We start from the raw sequence: 21,018 nt of genomic DNA, 5'->3' as shown, positions 1-21,018 counted from the left end.
CACAAAGAATTGGTGTTCATTCGTGATTTATTTTGTTTTCAGTAAGCCAAGGTAGTTTGTTGTTTGTATTTTTTTCAACGAACCATTTTGTTTCAGCTCTGTAATGTAATTTAGAAAGCTTAAATACGTCACACTTCAATACTAATTGCCCTCCAAATTCACTCAAGCAAACATATCTAGGGTTCATTTCTGTAGGGCCTACTTTTTGAGAAATCACATGCGTAAAAGGCGACCATTCCATAACAATTTCTTGCATCTGCTAAGCGGAATTTGTTATTTCGTTAATAGCGATTATCGGCTGGGAACCATGCAGCTGCTATAGACATCAGGTGACTGTTTCGCTGGTCACCTGTTATGCTAAGCACAATATTTTAGTGCTCAGCTGATTTGATTTTTTGGGGCTGTGTTCGCGTGCGAAGATTGGCGGTTGCTCACTCGGATCCAATGTTTCCCCCTCCCTAGGGCTTAAGACATCCAAGGGTCTACATATCTCACACCCAACAACAGCATATCAAGATTCTAAAGCAAGGTGGCCGCTTTAAAGGGTGTGTTTCTTTTAAACTGTTGCAATGAGCACTGGAAATGGGGAAACATTTCTCACAATACTAAATGTGGTGGACGTTGATGAAAGGAAACTTAAACTTGATATCAAAGGGGGGAGGACTACATCAGGAGGCTGTTTTCATTCTACACATTTCTATACAAAGCCACAAATTATGATAGAAGGTCAATATCGCAAAGGCTGTGTAACATGGGCCATATTTTTGCTCTCTCATGCACATTTCTATACAAAGCCACTGAATATGATAAAAGGTCAATATCACAAAGGCTTTGTAACATGGCCCATATTTTTGCTCTCTCATGCAGTCTGTTTACAAAGTTGAATGTCAGGACGGTCCGTAGTAATTAAAACTCATAACAACAAAGAGAACGACTCAGCTGCATTGCATACAAATTAGAGGACGCCAATGAGACCAGCTCAGATGAAGAAAGATATTGGGGGGGGGGGGGGGGGGGGGAATGCTAATTGATACGGCAGATCAGAGGACGCAGCTTATCACATCTCAACAGACAGACATTGTCAATGCCGGATGGTAGAAAACAGCAAACAAACAAAAATTGAATTTGCATACACCAAAACTATAACCAGATCAACAGAGATCGGGACAAACTCGGTTGTGGTCGATGGCCGACTTGAAGGACAATTATTTATGTCCTCTCCTTGACTATTAGAATTCGAAATGTCGCAGGCTGGGGAGATCGCATCACACACCGCGCAGACTCATAGAGGACAAAACCCTGGCGTGATATAGACGGGATCTGTCCAGCCGTCTTAACGCTCCCATCAGTCACAACTTCCGTCATTCATCTGCTAGCTGCGACTAAAACGGGATTCGTCACTCGTTGCCGTGCCTCCCCCACCTGCTCCTACTACGGGGGGAGAAGTGAGCGGTGCTCCCCTGCTTCTTTCTCTGTCTTTCCCTGCTCTCCTCGCAAGCAAGGCATCCCGGATCGGCTTACTAATGAGGCAAAACTGCTGGTTGGATTATGATGAAGCCGAGCGGGCGGATAGATGCGAACACCCGGTGCTGTGTGAGGCAGTGCGGTGTGGTTGGGGGGACCGGTTCTTTGTGGGGGCTGTTTGGGGGTAAAGCGAGGGCGGAAATACGGCGTGGCAGGTGGCAGCGTGTTGCTTGCACGCCCCGTTGATGACAAGACGGCAACGCGACAACACGCACTTGCTATGTATACACAAACCGAGGCACTGCTAACACCGCTTATAAGTATAACGAGCAGTACTCGCATTTTTGGAAAGATCTACACGTATAAATATGTATGCATAAATTTACGAGAAACACATTACCAATTGTACATACCACCTTCAAAGCCCAAAATATTATGATAGAACAAAACACGGGAAGTAGTATACACATTGGGCGTAACGGTAGCTAAGAATCAGGATGAATTATCAATTTCCAGATCAGATATAATACCAAATACGTTTATCACATTTTGACAACATTATGCTGATCTGATCAACAGAAGACATTCTTATCGCACAACAAAACATTCAATCTGATGTTGACACCAAAAAATTCTTATCAAGCCCTTTCCTCCATCATATTCTCTTAAATAACTCTGAAAGAACCCGCGAGCGTATACTTGGCAACAAGCATGAAAACGTCACATGTCTGCAGACTGTTTTGGGGTTTTGTCCACTAATTAAATCTCGAATTCTTCGCAATATTATTTAATTTAATTCTAATTGAATACCCTGAGAACAATCTATCCAAAACGAGCTTATCACTCGAGTTGAAGTATCAGTGAGAATGGTTCTTTTCTTTTACCATGGTGACGGATGACGTTACCACACCAGCAAACGCCGCCAACTAATTTTACTTAATGTGTGTCGCGATCATCGATCGGGCAAGTACAATGAGAAAATTGAATTTCAGGGTCTCAACATGACCAGCGCACAGCCTCACCACTTGCTCATAAACACGCAAAGATCTTGCTCGCGCACCCCGTGCGGTTTTGTGGTATTACGAGTAATTGGACACAGTGTAAATATTGGCCATTCATATTGCCAAAATAATATCCGAGTCCTTTAACAAACACAGGCGAGCACGTGCACGTGTATGACGGCAGCGCGTTCACACGTGGAACGGACGTGCACTGGAAAAAAAGGAAAACAGTTGCTTATTATTCTCGTCCATGACTTGTCGACTCTAGCATCATAAAGTGAAAACTGAAAGATGTTTATGTCAATTTAAAAATGCTATTTTGATTCTAAAACGAAATATAAATGTTGTACACAAAACTTGATTCTCGGATTATATCAGTGGCAGTCATGGGATACTTTGAGTGTCTTGCCTAATGAAGGTCATATGGTTTCGCATTTTGAATCTATTACTCATTAGGCACACCTTTCATTGTAGTGATAGCTCCGTAGGAGCAAAACCGAGATAAACGCGCCAATTTCATGTTGTTTTCTAACGTCCACATCTTGGCCTATAGCTATATGTGTTTGTCGACGTCATCAGTGAAATCTATGCATGTTTTTATGAGGGGGATGTTTGTCTCGTATATTAGAAATGTTGAAGAGGATATTGTACATTAGCTGCACAACACAGTGAAGTATTCAGAGTAGAATGGATGCATGTAAGCTGCAGGGGTCGATGCACTATTGGTGACAGGGTCCCCCAGCCCCATATCTCGTCCATTCCCACTGTATTATGAACAACAGGCTTATTACAATAAAAGTTCAATATTGGATTCAGATAAATGAACAAGGAAAATCAATAAGCTGGAGGCCTAACAACGTTGTTCAGTTTATACTTCAATGAATAATTTGGTCATGTCAAAAAACTACATGTTCCGTCGGATGCAAAAAGGCAATGGCAAATCGTTGCGCCCTCTTCCGGTGAATGAGATGGCGGGCCATTGTTACAGGTACGGTCTGCAATTATGAGAAAATTTTGTTTTGTAATAATGCAAATCATTTATTTATTATTTATTTTTATTTTTCTGTACTAAAACCAAGGATTCCTCAAAAGTGCCCTTAGCACTGTAGCTCGAAAGCTAGAAGCAATCTGTAAAGAGCAGACAATGAGAAGAAATTACAGTTTTAAAAGGTGGGAGGAAAACCCCAGAAGAATATAGGACTGAAAACCCAACCCACGTTTTGATCCAGGAGGGATTCGAACCCGGGTCACAGCGGTGTATGGCGAGGAAACTAACCACTGCGCCAACCTGACTCCCATCAATTCTGTAAGCTATTCTCTTTTTTCCTGTATCCAAGCTGAGGTCACAATTGAAGCCCTCACTGCAAAATTGCCTGGGTTAATTTTACCCAAGAAAAGGTGAAAACTGCAACTACCCAAAATTGGGTTGTTCTATAACCAATAGTTTGGGTTAGAGTTTCTGCTAAATTCAACCAAAGGTTGTAGTCATATAAGATTGTATGACCAAATTTTGGTTGAATTTAGAAGAAATTCTAACCCAAACAATTGGTTACAAAACAACCCAATTTTGGGTAGTTGCATTTTTCACTCTTTCTTGGGTAAAATTAACCCAGGCAATTTCGCAGTGAGCTCCGAGTGGTTTCCAATGCCCACATCTAGAGCAACTATAGAGCCTTCATTTTCTCAATGGGTAATATTCGTCCTCCCTATTACAGCTATCTACCTTTAAGGACTGAACGATTCACACATCGACGTGAATATATGAATGGATATGCGAACTACTCACTGATAATGTTGCTCCCTGGAGCCTGATGAGAACATCTCCTTCATACAGAATTCTCCAGCTTTCTCCTTCTCGTGTTAAGTTGCGTGCCCTGTCCCAGGGATCCTGCTGGGAGAAAAAATGACGGCCGGTCATCTATTTTAAAACAAGACACTGAAAACAATTTTTTTTTGTTATTCACCTGCGGGATCTCATTTATATTTTCCCTTAAGCAAAAGCAATATCCATCTTAATTGACTTCTGAAATTAGCCTGAAGACATGATGGGCCAGGGAGAGTCAGTGCTCGCCAAGAGTGCAATTCTGATGCGATGTTGGGGGAGACCTCGCTATAGTTAGCTCAAAGGGCTATGAAAAAAAAAAAAATATACACAGCTTCAGAAGTTGTAGAGCATAATTTTTAAACACAATCGCGGCTCATAGATGGAGTATATTCAGGAATTGAAATGCCTCCTCCTCCCCCCCCCCAACATCCTCCTAAAGGGTTACATTATGGGCTGGGTATATTCAAAGGCAATATAGCAGCAACTCGATCGAAAGATGATAGCATTATAACACGAAGATGAGGAATTACTGATGTGTGTTTAAGAAATGAAGCCTGATATAAACGAAATTAAGGCTGGCCGTCTCCTGACAGAGCCTTGGTGCCCGCCAGATGTCATTAAGTCATCAAGATGTGCCCGGCATAATTGGAAAAAAATCGAGTCCCGGCGCACAGGGTCCCGTATACACTCGGAGGAACTGCGGTAAATAAAGCGAGTCAAGTCATTACGCTCGCTGAAGCGAGACCGTCCCGCCTGGGAATATTGCCCCCGGAACGATTTCACCGCTGCACGGTGCAAGTAGACTGTGCGATGCACCGTACGCTGCTGACTAGCTCGGCGAGCGGACTTTCTGATACGACCGTATCATCGTCGTAACTCAAGCCTCGCCGATATCTACTCAAGCGAAGGGCGCAAAAACCAACCGATAAAAAGACACTTCGGATGGGTTTATCCAGTCAATTAGAAGGTCGGATGGCGGGTGAGGAAATTCCATTTGTGCACGATTACCATGGTTGAACATGGACCGGGGGAAATCGCTCATTGGGCTGAAGAGGAAGCAAATTATGTTGTCCGTAATGTGGTGATTCCGATCGATAGAGGGTCATTGCCACTTTGCAAAGTCAATGAAAATATCTAGTTTGTTTTTGAAGATGTCCAACAAGCAAATATTATCCGAAGGTCATGTCCTCCGACTCCGAGTATCACCCATTACACTTTTATGAACTTAATAATAAAAGGTAAGACAAAAAGATTTCTAGAAAAATATTTCAAACTTGTATAAAATTAATAATGAAACCGTATTTATTAAAAAAACACCTCCACTGTAAATGCATACACATGTCATATCGTATTGCATCTTACTACAAGTCTCAAGACACGGTAATAAGCGTAAGTCTTCACGCGGCTTTGCAAAAAACATCACAAGGATCCTGCCCATATACGAGAAGGCGTCGAGGCCATCACCAGTTTATCTCTCATCAGTTTACATGATTAAGAAACACGATATATGGAGGCAAGGTGAAGTTTCATTTAGGAAAAATATCACCCTAAATTTCAGAGGGAACAATGCGACCAAGACGGATTTCATGAAACCTGCTTTATAGCACACGATATTAATAAGTGAATAAAGTTATGTGCTCAGCCTTAAGACCCCCACCCCCCTAAAAAAAAGGGTCACTGAAATGTTTGATGTTGTGCAAATCTTTTCGGTGCCTAGCCAATTTCCTAGTCAGCTTTACGAAGCAGCAGCCAAAGATATTGTTATAATTCGGATCAAATTCCTGCACCGTGCATTGTTCATGTGTGTGGCAACTTTCTTGGTTAATTTGTATCACCTTTTTTTTTTTAACAATTATCTGCTCTTCTTGACTCAATCTTGCCCACATTTTCGTCATTAAGGATCAACGAAGGTAAACCTTCACTGCATCAAATGATCCCTGATATTATTACCGTGAGACTAATAAGCTCTACAACCGGACTGAAGGCTCTCTGAAACTTAAACCGCATGAATTTGCGAAACCACCCTTGCGCACAATTCCAAGTAACGCAAACCCTGTAAGATTGTCTTGAAATCAGAAGCGAATGGTAGTTTTCATTTTTTTAAAAATTGTTCTTTCGTTTGTATAATCCTGCGTGGGCCATGTAAATTTTAGTTCAGTTCCAGAAATCTGAAATACATATAAAATAATGGCGCAAAGACTGCATTTACGACACAAATTAGCTCCTATGATAAGGAACTGAATTTGGGAAGTGGTGTGGGGCGGAGCCTGACAACCTATTCCCCTCCCTGACTCATCGGTTTTTGCGAAGCATGAACATTTGCCACGTAATGTTTTCTGTTTAGAAGCTCGACGAAATCATAATGAATTTGGGCCCTGTGTGATCTCAGTCATTACTGGCAATGTGGCTGCACTATAGCGCTATGTGAGTCTCTGAGAGAAAATAGTGACGAAACAGAAAACCTCGTTGGTGTGTGCGGTATAATGACACGATTATGCAGCCGATGGGCAAGCAAGACACACGCTCGGCTTTGCACAGTGCCATAATAATTACGACATCACCGATGTGATATGATGTCCCTCGTCTAGCGGGAGCTGAGACGTAATATTTCCCCCGGGCTGTCCCCGTCGCACGGCTGCCGCTCGGCTCGGTACCGACCCTGCACCCCTCAAGACCAAGCTATCTGTAATCGGACCGCATCCTAGTGTCATCAGAAAAGCGGCCGTTCTCAGAAGAGCAGAGAAATTACAGAGTTTGGGTTTCCCTGGTCGTCTTGGATTATCAGCAGACAAAAAGAATATTTTACGACTAACGAGCTTAGCCATCAGTTTCATGTCGATGATCTGTTGAGTTGTTTACCCGAAATTAAAACAGACTATAGGCGATTGTGTTAAATGCAGAATTCGGTTAAAAGACTGAAAAATGTTTGGCTGCAGTCCAGCTCCAAAATATAATGGATAAAACAGGAATTTCTTAGTAGGCCTACTCATTTTAGTATATGAAAATGAACATCACCGACGAAATTGCTATAGAACGAAACAAAATACAGGATTGTAAAATTTAGTAAATAGGCGCTTGAAGTACTAGGCCTACATTTCAACACCTTCAATCTACGTGACGCCTGGATAAGTTCTCCCAACAGATGGCGCTAGAGCGTTCTAACAGAAGGACACTTTTTTTTTTATCTCGAAGACGAGCGTCGACATTGAGGGCGCCTTTCTATTTTGACATAGGGCCCAGGGGGCGGGTGCGAGATTGCCAAAAAGTCAAGACAGTGCGTTATCTCGTTATGCTCGATTCTTTTGCGGTACTAAAATCGCGAGTATTGTTCAGCGTAGCTCCCTCTTCCGGGACAAACTATTTGAATGGATTAAAATAATATCAAATAAAACCCTTTTTTACTGCACAACTTAGTGGCAAAAACTTGAACATGTTTTTTTTGCATCATATAACTTAGCCCACTGAACTGAATGTTTATGTATGGTTCAAAGACGAAGGCCTACACCACATGCCCCTACTTTCGGTAAATATCATATGACAAATATTATTGTTAAAGAACTCATGTTACGAACAAAATGGGAAAAGTATTGCTCGGTACTTTTTTTGGCAGGTATTTTTTTCGAGATTGTGTCATATATTCTTTTGTCGTGCACGATGACTCACCAGCAACATCGCAAGACGTCGTCTGCTACAAAAGTACTCACTGTCGGATTAAGTAGACGTATTTCAGTCGTTATTTTTTATTGATTATTAAAGCTCGCTGCCCAAAGGAAACAAATCTCTTTATGCCTAAAAAAATATTGGGTCCATTTTCAACTGTTGCGTTTACTTGAAGGAAATATAATGGTAATTAACACCATATTGTGATTTAAGAAATAAACAAAAATATTATTGTAAATAAAACGACTGGAACAGAAGGTTCATAGTTTAAAGGTCGTTCGTTGCGGTTCGACTGCGCAGCTGGACTAGACTACAGAGAAAGAAATTTATCATTTCCGCAAATAAAAGTGATTGTGTAAGACTAAGAGTGTGTTTTCCGAGATTTAACAATGAGGACAGTTCCACGACTGTACAATCCTTTGTTTCATCTACGACGCGATTTGTTGTCGGTATTTGATCACCCATAATTCCCCGCTGGAGCATCCCAATTATACCAGTAAACAAACATGGCGGACTGCCGTGATTACTTGACAAGATCGTGCAGTTTCGACTCGACATTTGAGCAAATTTTACCGCCTGAGCAGTGGAAGATTTACCTGAGTGACGATTCGGATATCAAGAGGGGACCCAAGTTGGATCGAGCCACTTTTGAAGGGTTTTTGGATGACGATGGACGGCTTGTTGAGGTCCAAAGTTTTCGACAAGCGGTGTTCCGAGGTATACAGGCCAAGTAAACAAACTTAATCGCATGCATATGCCCATAGGCATTTGTACAGTTGTGTACGGGTATGTACACCTATTAAGCCTAAACCGTTATGTAAACATTCATGGGGAAGTTGGACCATTTTGTTTTTTACTAGTAGTACGTCTTCACTATAGCTTTATACTTTTTATAGGCACAGATTTGGCCTATATATCGTGCAAGACACTTGACAGATGTTGAGAGATATTTTATATGTTTAACACAGTACTACTACTACTCACTAGTAAGTACTAGATCCAGGCTAGCTAGACCAGTACACACAGCATGGGCCAAGTTCGGGCAAGGACCATTAGTCGACTAGTGGTTGATTTGTGACGTACCTTACGCCTGCGCACAAATAGCAAAGTGCGAACGTCTCTAGTCGAACGCTGGTCAAAATGTCATTGCAAAACGTCTGGATCCTGGCTCCCTGCTGTACGTTATGAACGCGCGCGGCTATGGTTACCAGCGAAGCATCCAACCCCAGTAGGTGGGTTCCAAATAGTCGACTAGCGTAGTTAACCATCGTCGACTAGACAGAGTTCGGGCAAGCGTTAGTCGACCAATGGTTAACTATAGTCCTTGCATGAACTTGCCCCATGGTTGTCATTAATGTTATGTTTACGGGTCTAGGCTAGCTGGCTTGGGAAACCCTAGTCCTTTTTTGACATTTGGGATGTTGGTCTGTCGTACTAGCGACCCACTAAGGAACTATTGTCAATGTAACAATTTCTAAAATTGTAAAAATCACGCAAAATACTTAGCAAAACTACCTTTGAAAGCACCTACTGGCTTCTCCACATGTCAAAGACAAAGTAATGGGGCTTCAATGATACTCACGATTATTTTTTAGGTTGCAAATCCGTGAAATTCAACCAGACATCATACAGCGATCATTGAATAATGTTTATGGCTTTGATCTATCAACGCATTGTATATGGTAGTATGGACGTACATCATGTACACATACAAACACGTACGTGAAGCAGGGGCCGGGACACGAGCGCGCGCGATCTACATGCGGAGTTTGTTTTTACAAACTCCGCATGTAGATCGCGCGCGGTAAGCAAAATTTCAGCTTCCTCCGTAAGGTAAACATATGCAAAAAATGTGTTAAAATTTTTTTCGCTATGGCAGGAGAGATTCATACCCTGGACTCCGTTGTGTGTACACAACAGAGTCCAACCTGGGCTAGGCAAAAGGTATATGGGCTCCTAAATGACTGTACTGTAATGGAGTACCCACATATTATTTTAACAATGTTCTCAAAACAATTCTCATCACAAAATTAAATCTTTTTTTCCCCATCCTGACAGGAGGAATTGAAAGTGATGTCAGACAAGATGCCTGGGCATTTTTGTATGGACTGTACCCATTCCAGTCAACGAGAAGGTAAGTGTTTAGGCCTTAATTACGAACTCTCCTTCAAGTAATGATTTGATATAGACACTTTATCATTAGATAATCCAGACAGGGCTCTGGAGTGCTCTGAAACGTGCAAAACTAAATCAGGCCCACTTTACTCACAGTTTAGCCAGCAAATTTCTCCAAATATGCCACTGGGGCAAAGAAAATGTCCTCAGTATTTCACCAACAAAGTTTGCAGACTCAAATTCAGTTTTTAAAGGAGACTTTTCTTCAGTATTTTGCACATGAGAGGGAAGTCAAGTGATTTCAAAATGGGGCTAAATGCTAGACTGATACATGTCCAACTATGGTCCAACTATTTTAAAGACTGACCTCTTCATTCAGTGTAAATAGTCTGGTGCCTTGACTATGGAGAAATGTGTAGTAAATTGAGACTAGTTCCCGCTTCACGCCACATGTTTCTTAAATTCTTTTGGCATGGTTGATTGATGCAGTACCGAAGCTGTCTTGGACTGGTTGTTTTAGGTGCCAGTCTATTTTCTTGTTTTGCATGTTTTCAATACCTTAAGTTTTGGGACTCTCATACACAGTATTGAGAGTCCCAAATTTTCGGACTATAGATAATCATAAACGTATGAGATAAACCTATCTAGAATTCTCCTATATTTGATGAAGAATATCATGATTAAAAATCAACAGATCAACATTAAGTTACAAAATACAATAATCTGCTTTGAAATCTGTATTCTTAAATTTATACAATTATCGTTAGTGAAGAATACTTTCTGGAATAAGTACGCTGTCAAAGGTATCCAGAATGCTGCTAATCACTTACACGATCTTGTTTACAGAGAACGAAAAGTCCTATCCATGGAGTATCATTACCGATACGAAGCCCTGAAAGCAAGGTGGAAAGCCTTGCTTGCACTAACCACCCCTCCCAATGATGTCACAGCCAACGGAGCAGAAGAGGTTCACTTGTCACGGAAGAGCAGCGAATCGTTACACAACATTCATGAAAAGAGCGATGTGAGTGATTGCAGATGCGGGGAAACAGGTGAGGGCTATTTGACAAGCCTTACTCTAAAAGTTGGTGATAACTGTTAAAGGAAATATACAATATTTGCAAACATCGAAAAAAAAAAATACCAAGTTTTTACGAAATACCTTGCTAGGATGTTGGTAAATGACAGTCTAAAGCATCCTGTAAAATTATGGCACCTGGTGTGAAGTCATTTTCAAGAAAATGGTATTTTTGTATACATATCCAACGGTGGTCGGCCGACCACCGTTGGAAAAACCTAACTATTTTTCAACTGCTGCTCCAAATTTACCATTTTTTTTCCAGTCCATGCTTTGTTTGCCATGGGTTATGTGTTCAGGAACGGGTGCAGGCCAGCTAGACTGGCTCCCTTACCTTACAACTTTCCGACATCTATAAATTGATCCATTTTATAATGGTGGAGTCAGGAAACCAGACTGCTTGAACATTTTTGTTTTTCTTGGTTGTTCCAGCATTTTCGAACACAAAACTTCAAACATGTCAGTGTAACAATATTTGATCTATTATACTAACCCATCAAATAGTTCATTTCTGAAAGTTACAGCAAAAGCCAATGATGTGCATTCCCTTTAAGGTAGGGGAGTTGGCAGAGGGGTTTAATAATCCTTAAAACTATTCAGATTCCATATTGTTTTTTTACTGATGTTTTATTTTGTTTTTTTTAGATTTGCATAACAGAAACAGTACTCAAAACGGACCAGAAACGAAAGAAGATCAGAGGTTGCAGATGGAATGTATGGAACTTCAAGCAAGGGTAAAATTATTCAGAGTACTCGACATTCTGTTTTTATGGTTTCCCTATTGCAAATGACTCAGTGACCCTGAGCCCTTCAGATATTGTCTGGACATGTTGAATTCATTTGAATCCATCAAGAGTGAAGTATTGAAGCCTGCTCAGTCCAACAAACTCCAACGGACATCCTGGATCTTGTTGGATTGAGAATCTAAGGGTTAGGTTACTGAACGCCACAAACAAACCTAGGTTTGAGTTGTCAGGGAATGTATGGGGAGAAATTGTATTCCCCAAATCATGTCTTGAAATGTGCAATTGAATTCTCAGTTTAATTGTTTAGTAGACTGCTTTGATTTCATAACCCAACCCTTGATTTTCTCCAGATCTATGCAGAGAGGGAACCGTTAGACATTGACAACATGGATGCATTCAAGAAAAGCATACGAATCATTGACAAGGATGTGCCAAGAACAGACAGGGATCATCCCAAGTTTAAGTAAGCATACAGCTCTGGTCTTCTTAAGATGGTAAAGAATTGATGGAACTGCTACAGAGCATTCTTAAATAATCAATTCAACTTAAAAATCACTGTTTTTTTTGCAGATTTTCTGAGCTAGTTTGTTTTATTTGCCAACAGAGGGCCAAACAATCCCAACCTTCCAAGACTACGCAACATTCTTATTACCTTCGCTGTCTTTCATCCTCGTAAGTACCCAGAATCCTTAACCCTAACTTACTAGGCTTTTTTGCTAGGATGCAACCTCAATCCTGCAAAATCTTCCAACTGCCTCCATTTAAAACTTGCCTACAGCCTCAATCCCTCAAAATCATCAGATCTTTCTTGAATGGGGTCCTGGGAGGGGCGACCACTACCTCAATCCTGCAAAATCCTCCAGCAATCACTGTCAATATGTTGAGGCAGAGGCAGTGACATCCTGGAGCGGTGCGGAGGATTTCAAGTATAATCTAAGCCTAAATTTATGCACGGCTCAGCATAAACAACACAAGGTCCGGCCCAAGACCCTGCCACAGTGTATCCTCCAAAATCAGCCATGCATTTTTGCCATAAAGCCTCAATCCTGCAAAATACTCCATTTTGCAAAGAAGGTATTTGAAGGATTTGGAAAGGTTCAGGTTAGAGGGACCAATACACTAAAGAATTGTAAGGCACTGGAGTATGTTGTGGCAAATTATGGTGTTGAAATATTCTTTCAGTGTCATCACGAGGTCATACCCACAATATTACATTGAGCTTGCTCCAACTTGGATTACAAGCATCAAGCTCGGTGGTCGAGTGGTAAGACGTCTGCACTATAGAGGAGGAGGTTATGGGTTCGAGTCCCACCCGAGTAAGCATGTTGATTTTGTCTCACAAACCCCCAGGCAGCACTAGTATACAATGCTTATGAATATACGTTGGTGTAGGGCAAACCCGACACTGAACTAACGGGTATGATCTTGGTTTTGTGCCCCCAGAGGTGACGTATGCTCAGGGCATGAACGATGTCCTCAGCAGATTCTTTGTAGTCATGGATAGCGAGGTTGAATCTTACTGGTGCTTTACGTTGTATCTAGAAACCATCTACAAAGACTTCCTAGAAGATGGCATGCTGCATAAATTAGGTGAGTGCTAACAAGGGTTTCTCACATTTGATGGGAGACATGCAACTTCATAAGATTTACCCCCAAAAATTCAAAACTAGAATAATGGAATCGGGTAACTTTTTCAGGTAGAGTAACACAACAGTAACACATGCTATCAATTCCTTAGCCTACGAGCCAAATTCTTTTACACTTGATAGTTTGTATTATGTAACTGACAATACAGATCCTTGTCATTTGATTGGTGGAACTCACATCACGTGACATTCGTTATTGCTCCCATTCACGCCGCTGCTCAAAAAGTACTATCTGCCCATGGGGAATGGGAAATACTATTGAACAGTTGGGATCATGACGCGGTATTTGTGTGTAAATGCATGCTGGAGTGCGTGTTCAGCGTTGCGCGTAGCGCGTATTTTTTCAAAGAGCTAGCGCTACAGCGTTGGGTTCAAACATTTTCGTGAAGGGGTGGTTTGGAAGGGAGAAATACATTTCCCTCCAGTTTTGTATTGAAATAAAAGTTCAAATATGTCAAATGACAAGGATCTATATGCAGTTATATAAAACAAATACTGAGTGGCTTTAAATTGAGAAACGGGAGGAATATTATCGCTCAGTAAAATCTGGACTTTTCCAGTTCACTCGGCTTCGCCTCGTGAAATGGAAAAGTCCAGATTTTACCTTGCGATAATATTCCTCCCATTCCACGCTGATCCACTCAATATTTGTATACTACTCCCAATTTGGTTTCATTCATATTTACATGCTTTTTTTTTTGTTTTTACTAGGTATATTAACACAAATGCTTCAGGAGATTGATCCATTTCTCTATGATCACCTCACGTCTTGTGAAATTGGTGATCTCATGTTCTGCCACAGGTAGGCATTTTTTTAAACAAATTTACTGAAATGCTTCACTAACCCTAACTCCCATATAAAGTAAGGTCGTATTAAATACGGGACATCAGAGCTACGGCCACCTCTATTATGAGCATGTCATTAGCTGTAATTGTTGAACACCATGACAATAGCTTTAGGTAAACCATTCGGACACAGCCTGATAGTAGCCTGGCCCTACAGACCTGAATCCATCACGACACTTCTGTGAAAATACAGATTTTGAAAAAATAATATTCTTTGCGAAAGGAATAATTAGGCATTTTATGGAGACAGTGATCACAGAGCTAAAAGCATCTCAACTTATTAGCCAAAACAAATGGGCTAGAAACACACACAATGGAAATCCAAATGCCTGCACAAGGATGCCTGTGAAATACGGTCCAGTTTTGGGGAAAAAAGGGAAGCCAAATATGTTGTCAAAATGGAAGAAATTGTATGTCTGTCTATCCATCAGGTGGTTGCTGTTGTGTTTCAAGCGAGAGTTCCAGTATGAGGAGAGTTTGATGCTATTTGAGATCATCAGCAGCAAGCATCTTGAGGTGTCTTCGGTGGTGGCCGAGAGGGCAAGAGATATAGCCAGGGCTAGAGACTTCCTAAAAGCAGGTAGTTGGAGGGAAGATGTTAGGTGCTAAAATAGGACCCTGTCCAAGCTTGGGGGCTGTACCCTATAACTACAAAGGGTGTCAAACTTGCAATGACTTGACCATTTGCTTCATTAAGCAGGTGTATTGGCTTAAAGTGGCAGCTGCTTGAGACAACGAGGCGATAAATTACCTTTATTACTATACCTCATACATATTCATGATCGAGAGCCGAACTCTCACTGGTCAATTCACCATCACGTGCCAGATGTTATTCTTGCTGTTTACCAAACGTGCGCGCGAGGATTCACGCACAGGGTAAATACGCATGCGTAGTAGACTGTCGCATGGGTTACCCGTGCGACAGTCTACTACGCATGCGCTCTACAGAGCAATCGAGGAACTGTCGCACGGGTGCAATACGCACGCGCGAACATCGCCCAGGAGAGATGCATGGTTGCACGGTTCGCGTAAATGTTAATTTCCAGAGTTCAATGATGCTGTACTGGAGAAAATTTATGGACCGTGTAAAGATGTCTCCTGTACAAAAGAAAGTTGTACACATTGCAAACATTTGTAGTTACAACTGTAGTAACTGTATTATATTGCAAACGAACCGAACTAGTAATTGAAGTTGAATCTTTTGGTGAGCTGTACAAGTTTCCCCGAATTTTGTTTTAGGTGCATAATAATAAAACAAAATTCGGCAACTGAATATGTATGAGGTATAGTAAAACAAATATAACATGGTTTATTTCGGGTGGACAGTCGATATTAGCTCCCCTCGGTATTGGAAGTTGACAAACTAGTTCCCTCGGCTTCGCCTCGGGAACTAGTTTGTCAACTTCCAATACCTCGGGGAGCGAATATCGACTGTCCACCCTCAACCATGTTATATTTGTATAATATGACATTGCTTGAATGTCGCCATGTTTACTCAGTAATGTCTGAGAATTTTGTCAGAACAATTTACAAGTAGTAGAACATTTACTGGTAGTACGGGAACCAGGTACCTGATTGAAAAAATCACGGGTACCCGGGTACCTGTTAAGAAAACCAACCCCAAAATTAAAAGCTTAAACGTTGCTGTTCAGATTGTCCATAAAGGTCCGCATGATAATGCTACCACATGTGTGCGTTGATACAGCAAGATACAAGTGTATACACTGAGCTTTATGGCTTTACGGTGTAAACTGCAACTTTCGCAAGTGTCATAAAGTTGAAATACGTTTTGTTTTCCCATTTAGCCTGGTTTTCATTTTTGAAAATTCCCTCAAATGACATTCAGAACCTTTCTTTTTCATTGTCTGAGAAGTGACTTAGTAATTTGTAAAGTTAATTATGGGTACCCGATCCCATAATCTGGCACCGGTTTCTGACATCAACCGTCGGGTGCTCGGGTACCCGGTCTGATGCATAGCCCTATTTACAAGCTTATTCAGCAGTATTTTTTCACAATAGGGAGATGCAACTTTTAACATTGGGTTTGATTTTCACCCATCTGTCTCTAGGTGGAAGGCAGAGAGTTCATGCGGAGGTCGTGCGGACAGATTTCACCTTTGAACTCTTTGTGTGCACCACCATCTTGTATGACAACAGGCAGGCACTTTTGGGGTGTATTGACTCGGCCACTGTATTCCAGTACGTGGTGAATGGGTGAGTGGCTGACGGTCAACGTTATCTTAGTCAAGGAGATTCACTGGAAATCAAGCCTTGTGGAGTGCCGTGGCCTAGTGGTCTGGAGCATTGAAATTGTGGTCTGCGGGTAATTCTGCAAGTTGTGGGTTCGAGTCCAGCCTGGGTTTATGGTGCGTGTGCCCTTGAGCAAGGCGCTTTGTCACTCATTGCTTCTCTCCAACCAGGAGTAGATGGGTACCTGTGAGGGCAGTGTTGGTTACTGTGAGAGGTTGATTACGGCCAAGAGCGCCGAAATGGCTGCCTAGCGGCCGTGTATGCTCCCCAGGGAGTTGAGAAGGTTTCAGGAGTGTTTGCCCGTTGAAACGGGGAAAATAATAATTGTAAAGCGCTTGGATACCCCCTTGCAGCGTAAAAGCGCTATATAAATGCCTGCTATTATTATTATTATTATTATTATTATTTAAGTAACTAGACTGTGTGGTCCATGGTCTGGAAATGAGTACATTATTTGGACAAATACGTGCCGACATAAGTGTGCTCTACAAATCTTTGCAAATGAAAGTGAGTCCGAGACCTATAGTCACAAGAATAACATCAGAGACGCTTATCATTAAAAGGTCAATAAAGGATTCTTATTTGCTCACAGAAGCGACTATAATGCTGTTAGGGCACATCAGTACAAACCATTCAAATTTAGTTCAAAACGACACAATGAATCACTTATTCTAGTGAATAGTAGCCTTGGTCAAGGTGTTCGACGATAGTCAATGGTTGGCTGCTAACATAAACAGTAGCCGGGTGCTATGCACTCACACGTACTGTATGAAGCGCGAACAGCAACCTCACGCTGCTGGGCTACAATATGCAAATCAGTTGGTGCTGAACAAACGCCTTGAACAACCGTGCGCCTTGGCATATATTTTTCTCTATTTTTGTTGCGAATAAAGATGAGATTATTATTCAGTACTTGGTCGTGGAGGCTCATATGTTACGTGGACACAGAGCTGGGTAGTGTGGCTACATTCTTCAACAAGTTTGGAGTCTGCAGACCAAATATAACTCGACATAAATCCAGCGACAAAACAACGAAACTTGCACGAGAAAGATGGCCCATCACGACCATTGTTCCAAGGCATTCGTTCAGCACCAATTGATTTGCATATTGTAGCCGAGCGGCGTGAGGTCGCTGTTCATGCTTCGTACAGTACGTGTGAGTGCATAGCTCGCGGCTACTGTTTTGTTCAATAGCTGCCAACTATCAATCATCGGACACTATCGTCGAACGCCTTGACCAAGGCTACGTGAATAGGTGTTTCTTCATGAAATCATCAGTCGATTACAGGTCTTCATTTATTAACACACTATTTTCCACTTCTTGTGTGCTGTAACTAGATTATCCTTCAACTTGGACCTTCAGCACATATTGTGCCTCGCAGAGAAGATGTTGCTTGCCTACTGCCGAAGGACAGCAGTTAAAGACAGTTTTGAACTCTTGGAACATGATGAGGCATTCTCGACACATTCCTGAGTACGTTTCTTTCTTTTGCACATTTTTGGAAGGATGAAATGCAGTGTGTTTTGCAGTCTTGCTCATAACCTCAGGCTTGTTAATATTATGACACAAGTATGCGCCTCAGAAATTCAAGTTACTAGATATGGTTGTGATGGAGTGTGACGTAATGGTTAGGGTTTGTGACTCACCGTCGATCAGAGGGTCAGGGGTTCAAATCCAGCTGCCGGTCATGCTGCATCCTTGGGCAAGCCGCTGAATAGGCAATGCTGCATGCATTTGGTGAGAAGTTATCCATGGACCTGCATTTCATTTAGAGGAATAGAAACATTCTCGGTCATTCATGCAAAGGTCACAAAAGAGATAAAAGCTTTTCATGAATCAATACAGGTTTTACTTAACACAGCTGTCCACTGATTTTTTGCAGATTTGATAGCGAGTTTGCATCAAACTGCAGATCTTTAAAAATGTCGTAGTGATGCCTAAGTTGAAGTGATTTCAAAGCCTTATATATGCCTTTGGTTAATAATTTATGCATTCCATGATCAATGTGGTGCATTCCTTTTTTTATACTCTGTACTTTTACTAATTCAATGTGAAGTGCTTTTTTTGCGCCGTGAATGACCTCGGTGTAAAATAATTAAAATTATTTTTTCTAAGTTGAGAGAAATTTGGACTATGCACATTAATATATATATATATATGGATGGTACCATAAAAGTATTGGGCACAGATGGATACTGAATTCAAATGTCAGTTCCACAGAAATTGGTTGTGTGATAATTACAGACGGGCTGAGATCAAAAGACGGTGTCCTCCATCAAAATATGATCACTTGAAACTGAGATACTTGTTTACGTTTACAATTTCTGTACAGACTGGATAATTATGGGAATGGCAGATATCATAATTTGAGAAATTAAGGAGCAGACTTTCATTATCAGATGGATGGGCCCAATTGCATTGCAATACTTAAATAACAAGTGTAACACAGCAGTGTGATGTAACTGTGTCACGTTAATGACGCCACAATACAGTAACGAAATATTTTGTGAAAAAATCTGTCATGGAGGTGTGATTATGTTGATGTGCCTTGCATTTTTTGCTTAACGACAATATTTCTGTAATGGTTCGCTGTTTAAAAACAAATTCTGAAATAGAATTCCTTTTTTTTTTTGCATTTTGTATCGCACAACCCATATTACATTTGTATATGTGTACAAAATACCCGTATATATGACAAAGAATATAACAGGTGAACACACTTGCCTAATTAAAATTAAAACTGTAAATCTCAATACATTACAGAGCGATATAATGTAAATTCCTAACCTATACATAAGTCATACATTTTAATGATATGAAACCTTATGGTTACTATGAATTAACCACTGGGCTGAAATGGTTGACCATCAATCATGAATATATTCATGCAATTTTGCTGGAATTTATGTAAAGGAAATTTAGTCAGCACTTGTTGAATATTCTTAGGAGCGTATTAAGTGGATGGTGGTCAAATGCTCCATGGTACAATCAGCTACGCCAAGTTGCCATAAAAAGGAGAGGGGAGGGCTCAAAAGGAGGGGAATATTGCGAACAAAGAGGTGTCTTATTTCTGGGTGACCTGTCACATTATAGGTCACAGTGCTTCCTGCTGGTACTAGTGACCATGGTATAATTTCTGCCTGTTCCCCGCTTGTTCTGCATGACTCAAACATTTCAGTGTAATAAATGAAGCAACTGTCTTTTGGTTTACTTCATATGACAAGGTCATCAAGAGTCACACATACCATTGTACAAAATATAACTAGATATATCTGCACATTTTTGAAGTCCCAACTGCCAACGATCACTTATAATGTGACAAAACTCTTTTTAAAATAAAAATTCCTGCAGGTATACATTCAGCAGGTGACTTGTACAGGTTTGGTATGGACCTTGTGGGGCTGATGAAGATGCCAAGAGACATCTGTAGTCTGTAAGGGTTCATGGACTATCCAAAAAGCAGGAATATGTATTTGTATCATGTCCACGATGCCTCTGAAAAGTAAAGTCAGTACTACATCTGTTGAGAGGTCAAGGGGCACTCTAGATTGAAGAGGATTTATGGCGTGTAACTGTGGGTTAACTCAACTCAGCTTTTGCCATTCATTACTGGTCAGTGTTTATAAAGTGATTTCCAATTAAGGGGTGTCACTGCACATAATGGAATTCGACACAATTATCAAGCTGGTGGCCACATTTGACAGGCGTATTTAAAATGACTCTGATCGCTGCTATTACGCAAATGTCACAATAACATGATATGATGGCAAAATGTACATAAATAAACTCTTGAAAAATATATATTATTTATTTAAGTTCTAATAAGCGTATATGATGCGTTGATATTATACTGATCCGTCAAAGCCAAAATATAAAACGTAAACAATTTGATTAATTAATTAATTTTAATTAATTAATTAATTTAACAATGTATAATTAATTCCAATTATAAAATCCTTGCCATCTATCGAAAGAGTAAACCAAAGCTAAAGTCTTGATTCGTTTGTAATAAAACTGACCAGTGTAATTGTACTCATAATCGTCTCTGTCTTGTTTTGTTTCCACATTTCATTTGGCTTATTTTCTCACCGAGGTCGACATATCGTTTTCCCTACTATACTTGTATCGCTTCCAGAACGTCAAGACAAGTTCAGACGCAGACATGCAAGAATTCAAATGGCATTTCATTAGGGACTAGCCTTGATGTCTTTTCTAGAACACAGATCAAATTATACATCCATATGCTGGGTTGATTGATGCAAGTATATTATTTACAAGCAATCGATCTTATAGGAATGATACAATTTCTGTGCAGTGGCCGTAGTCAATATAGCCTAATGAACGAGTCAGTGAGAAAAGTGCAGCTACGAATTATAAAGTTTTAGA

General features: G+C 40.8%; 1 protein-coding gene across 1 annotated transcript; it reads left to right on the top strand.

Moving 5' to 3' along the window:
* The first annotated feature begins 8,203 nt into the window (after positions 1-8,203).
* Positions 8,204-20,664, top strand: LOC119727539 (TBC1 domain family member 15-like). Its single transcript, XM_038199449.1, has 11 exons — positions 8,204-8,667; positions 10,009-10,084; positions 10,912-11,117; positions 11,789-11,877; positions 12,240-12,352; positions 12,494-12,561; positions 13,333-13,479; positions 14,247-14,337; positions 14,813-14,961; positions 16,451-16,595; positions 17,970-20,664. Exons 1-11 carry the CDS (start codon positions 8,457-8,459, stop codon positions 18,103-18,105), a joined length of 1,431 nt encoding a protein of 476 aa, XP_038055377.1. The 5' UTR covers positions 8,204-8,456; the 3' UTR covers positions 18,106-20,664.
* The last annotated feature ends 354 nt before the right edge of the window (positions 20,665-21,018 follow it).

The sequence above is a fragment of the Patiria miniata genome, unplaced genomic scaffold (genome assembly GCF_015706575.1).
Source record: "Patiria miniata isolate m_02_andy unplaced genomic scaffold, ASM1570657v1 HiC_scaffold_20, whole genome shotgun sequence".
In the NCBI taxonomy this organism is placed as follows: domain Eukaryota; kingdom Metazoa; phylum Echinodermata; class Asteroidea; order Valvatida; family Asterinidae; genus Patiria; species Patiria miniata.
This window is presented reverse-complemented; position numbering and strand designations above follow the sequence as displayed.

Coding starts and splice junctions, on each gene's coding strand:
- LOC119727539 (XM_038199449.1), top strand. CDS start 8,457: ATGGCGGACTGCCGTGATTACTTGACAAGATCGTGCAGTTTCGACTCG. Junction 12,562..13,332: donor CTTCGCTGTCTTTCATCCTC/GTAAGTACCCAG, acceptor TTGTGCCCCCAG/AGGTGACGTATGCTCAGGGC. Junction 16,596..17,969: donor TTCCAGTACGTGGTGAATGG/GTGAGTGGCTGA, acceptor TGCTGTAACTAG/ATTATCCTTCAACTTGGACC.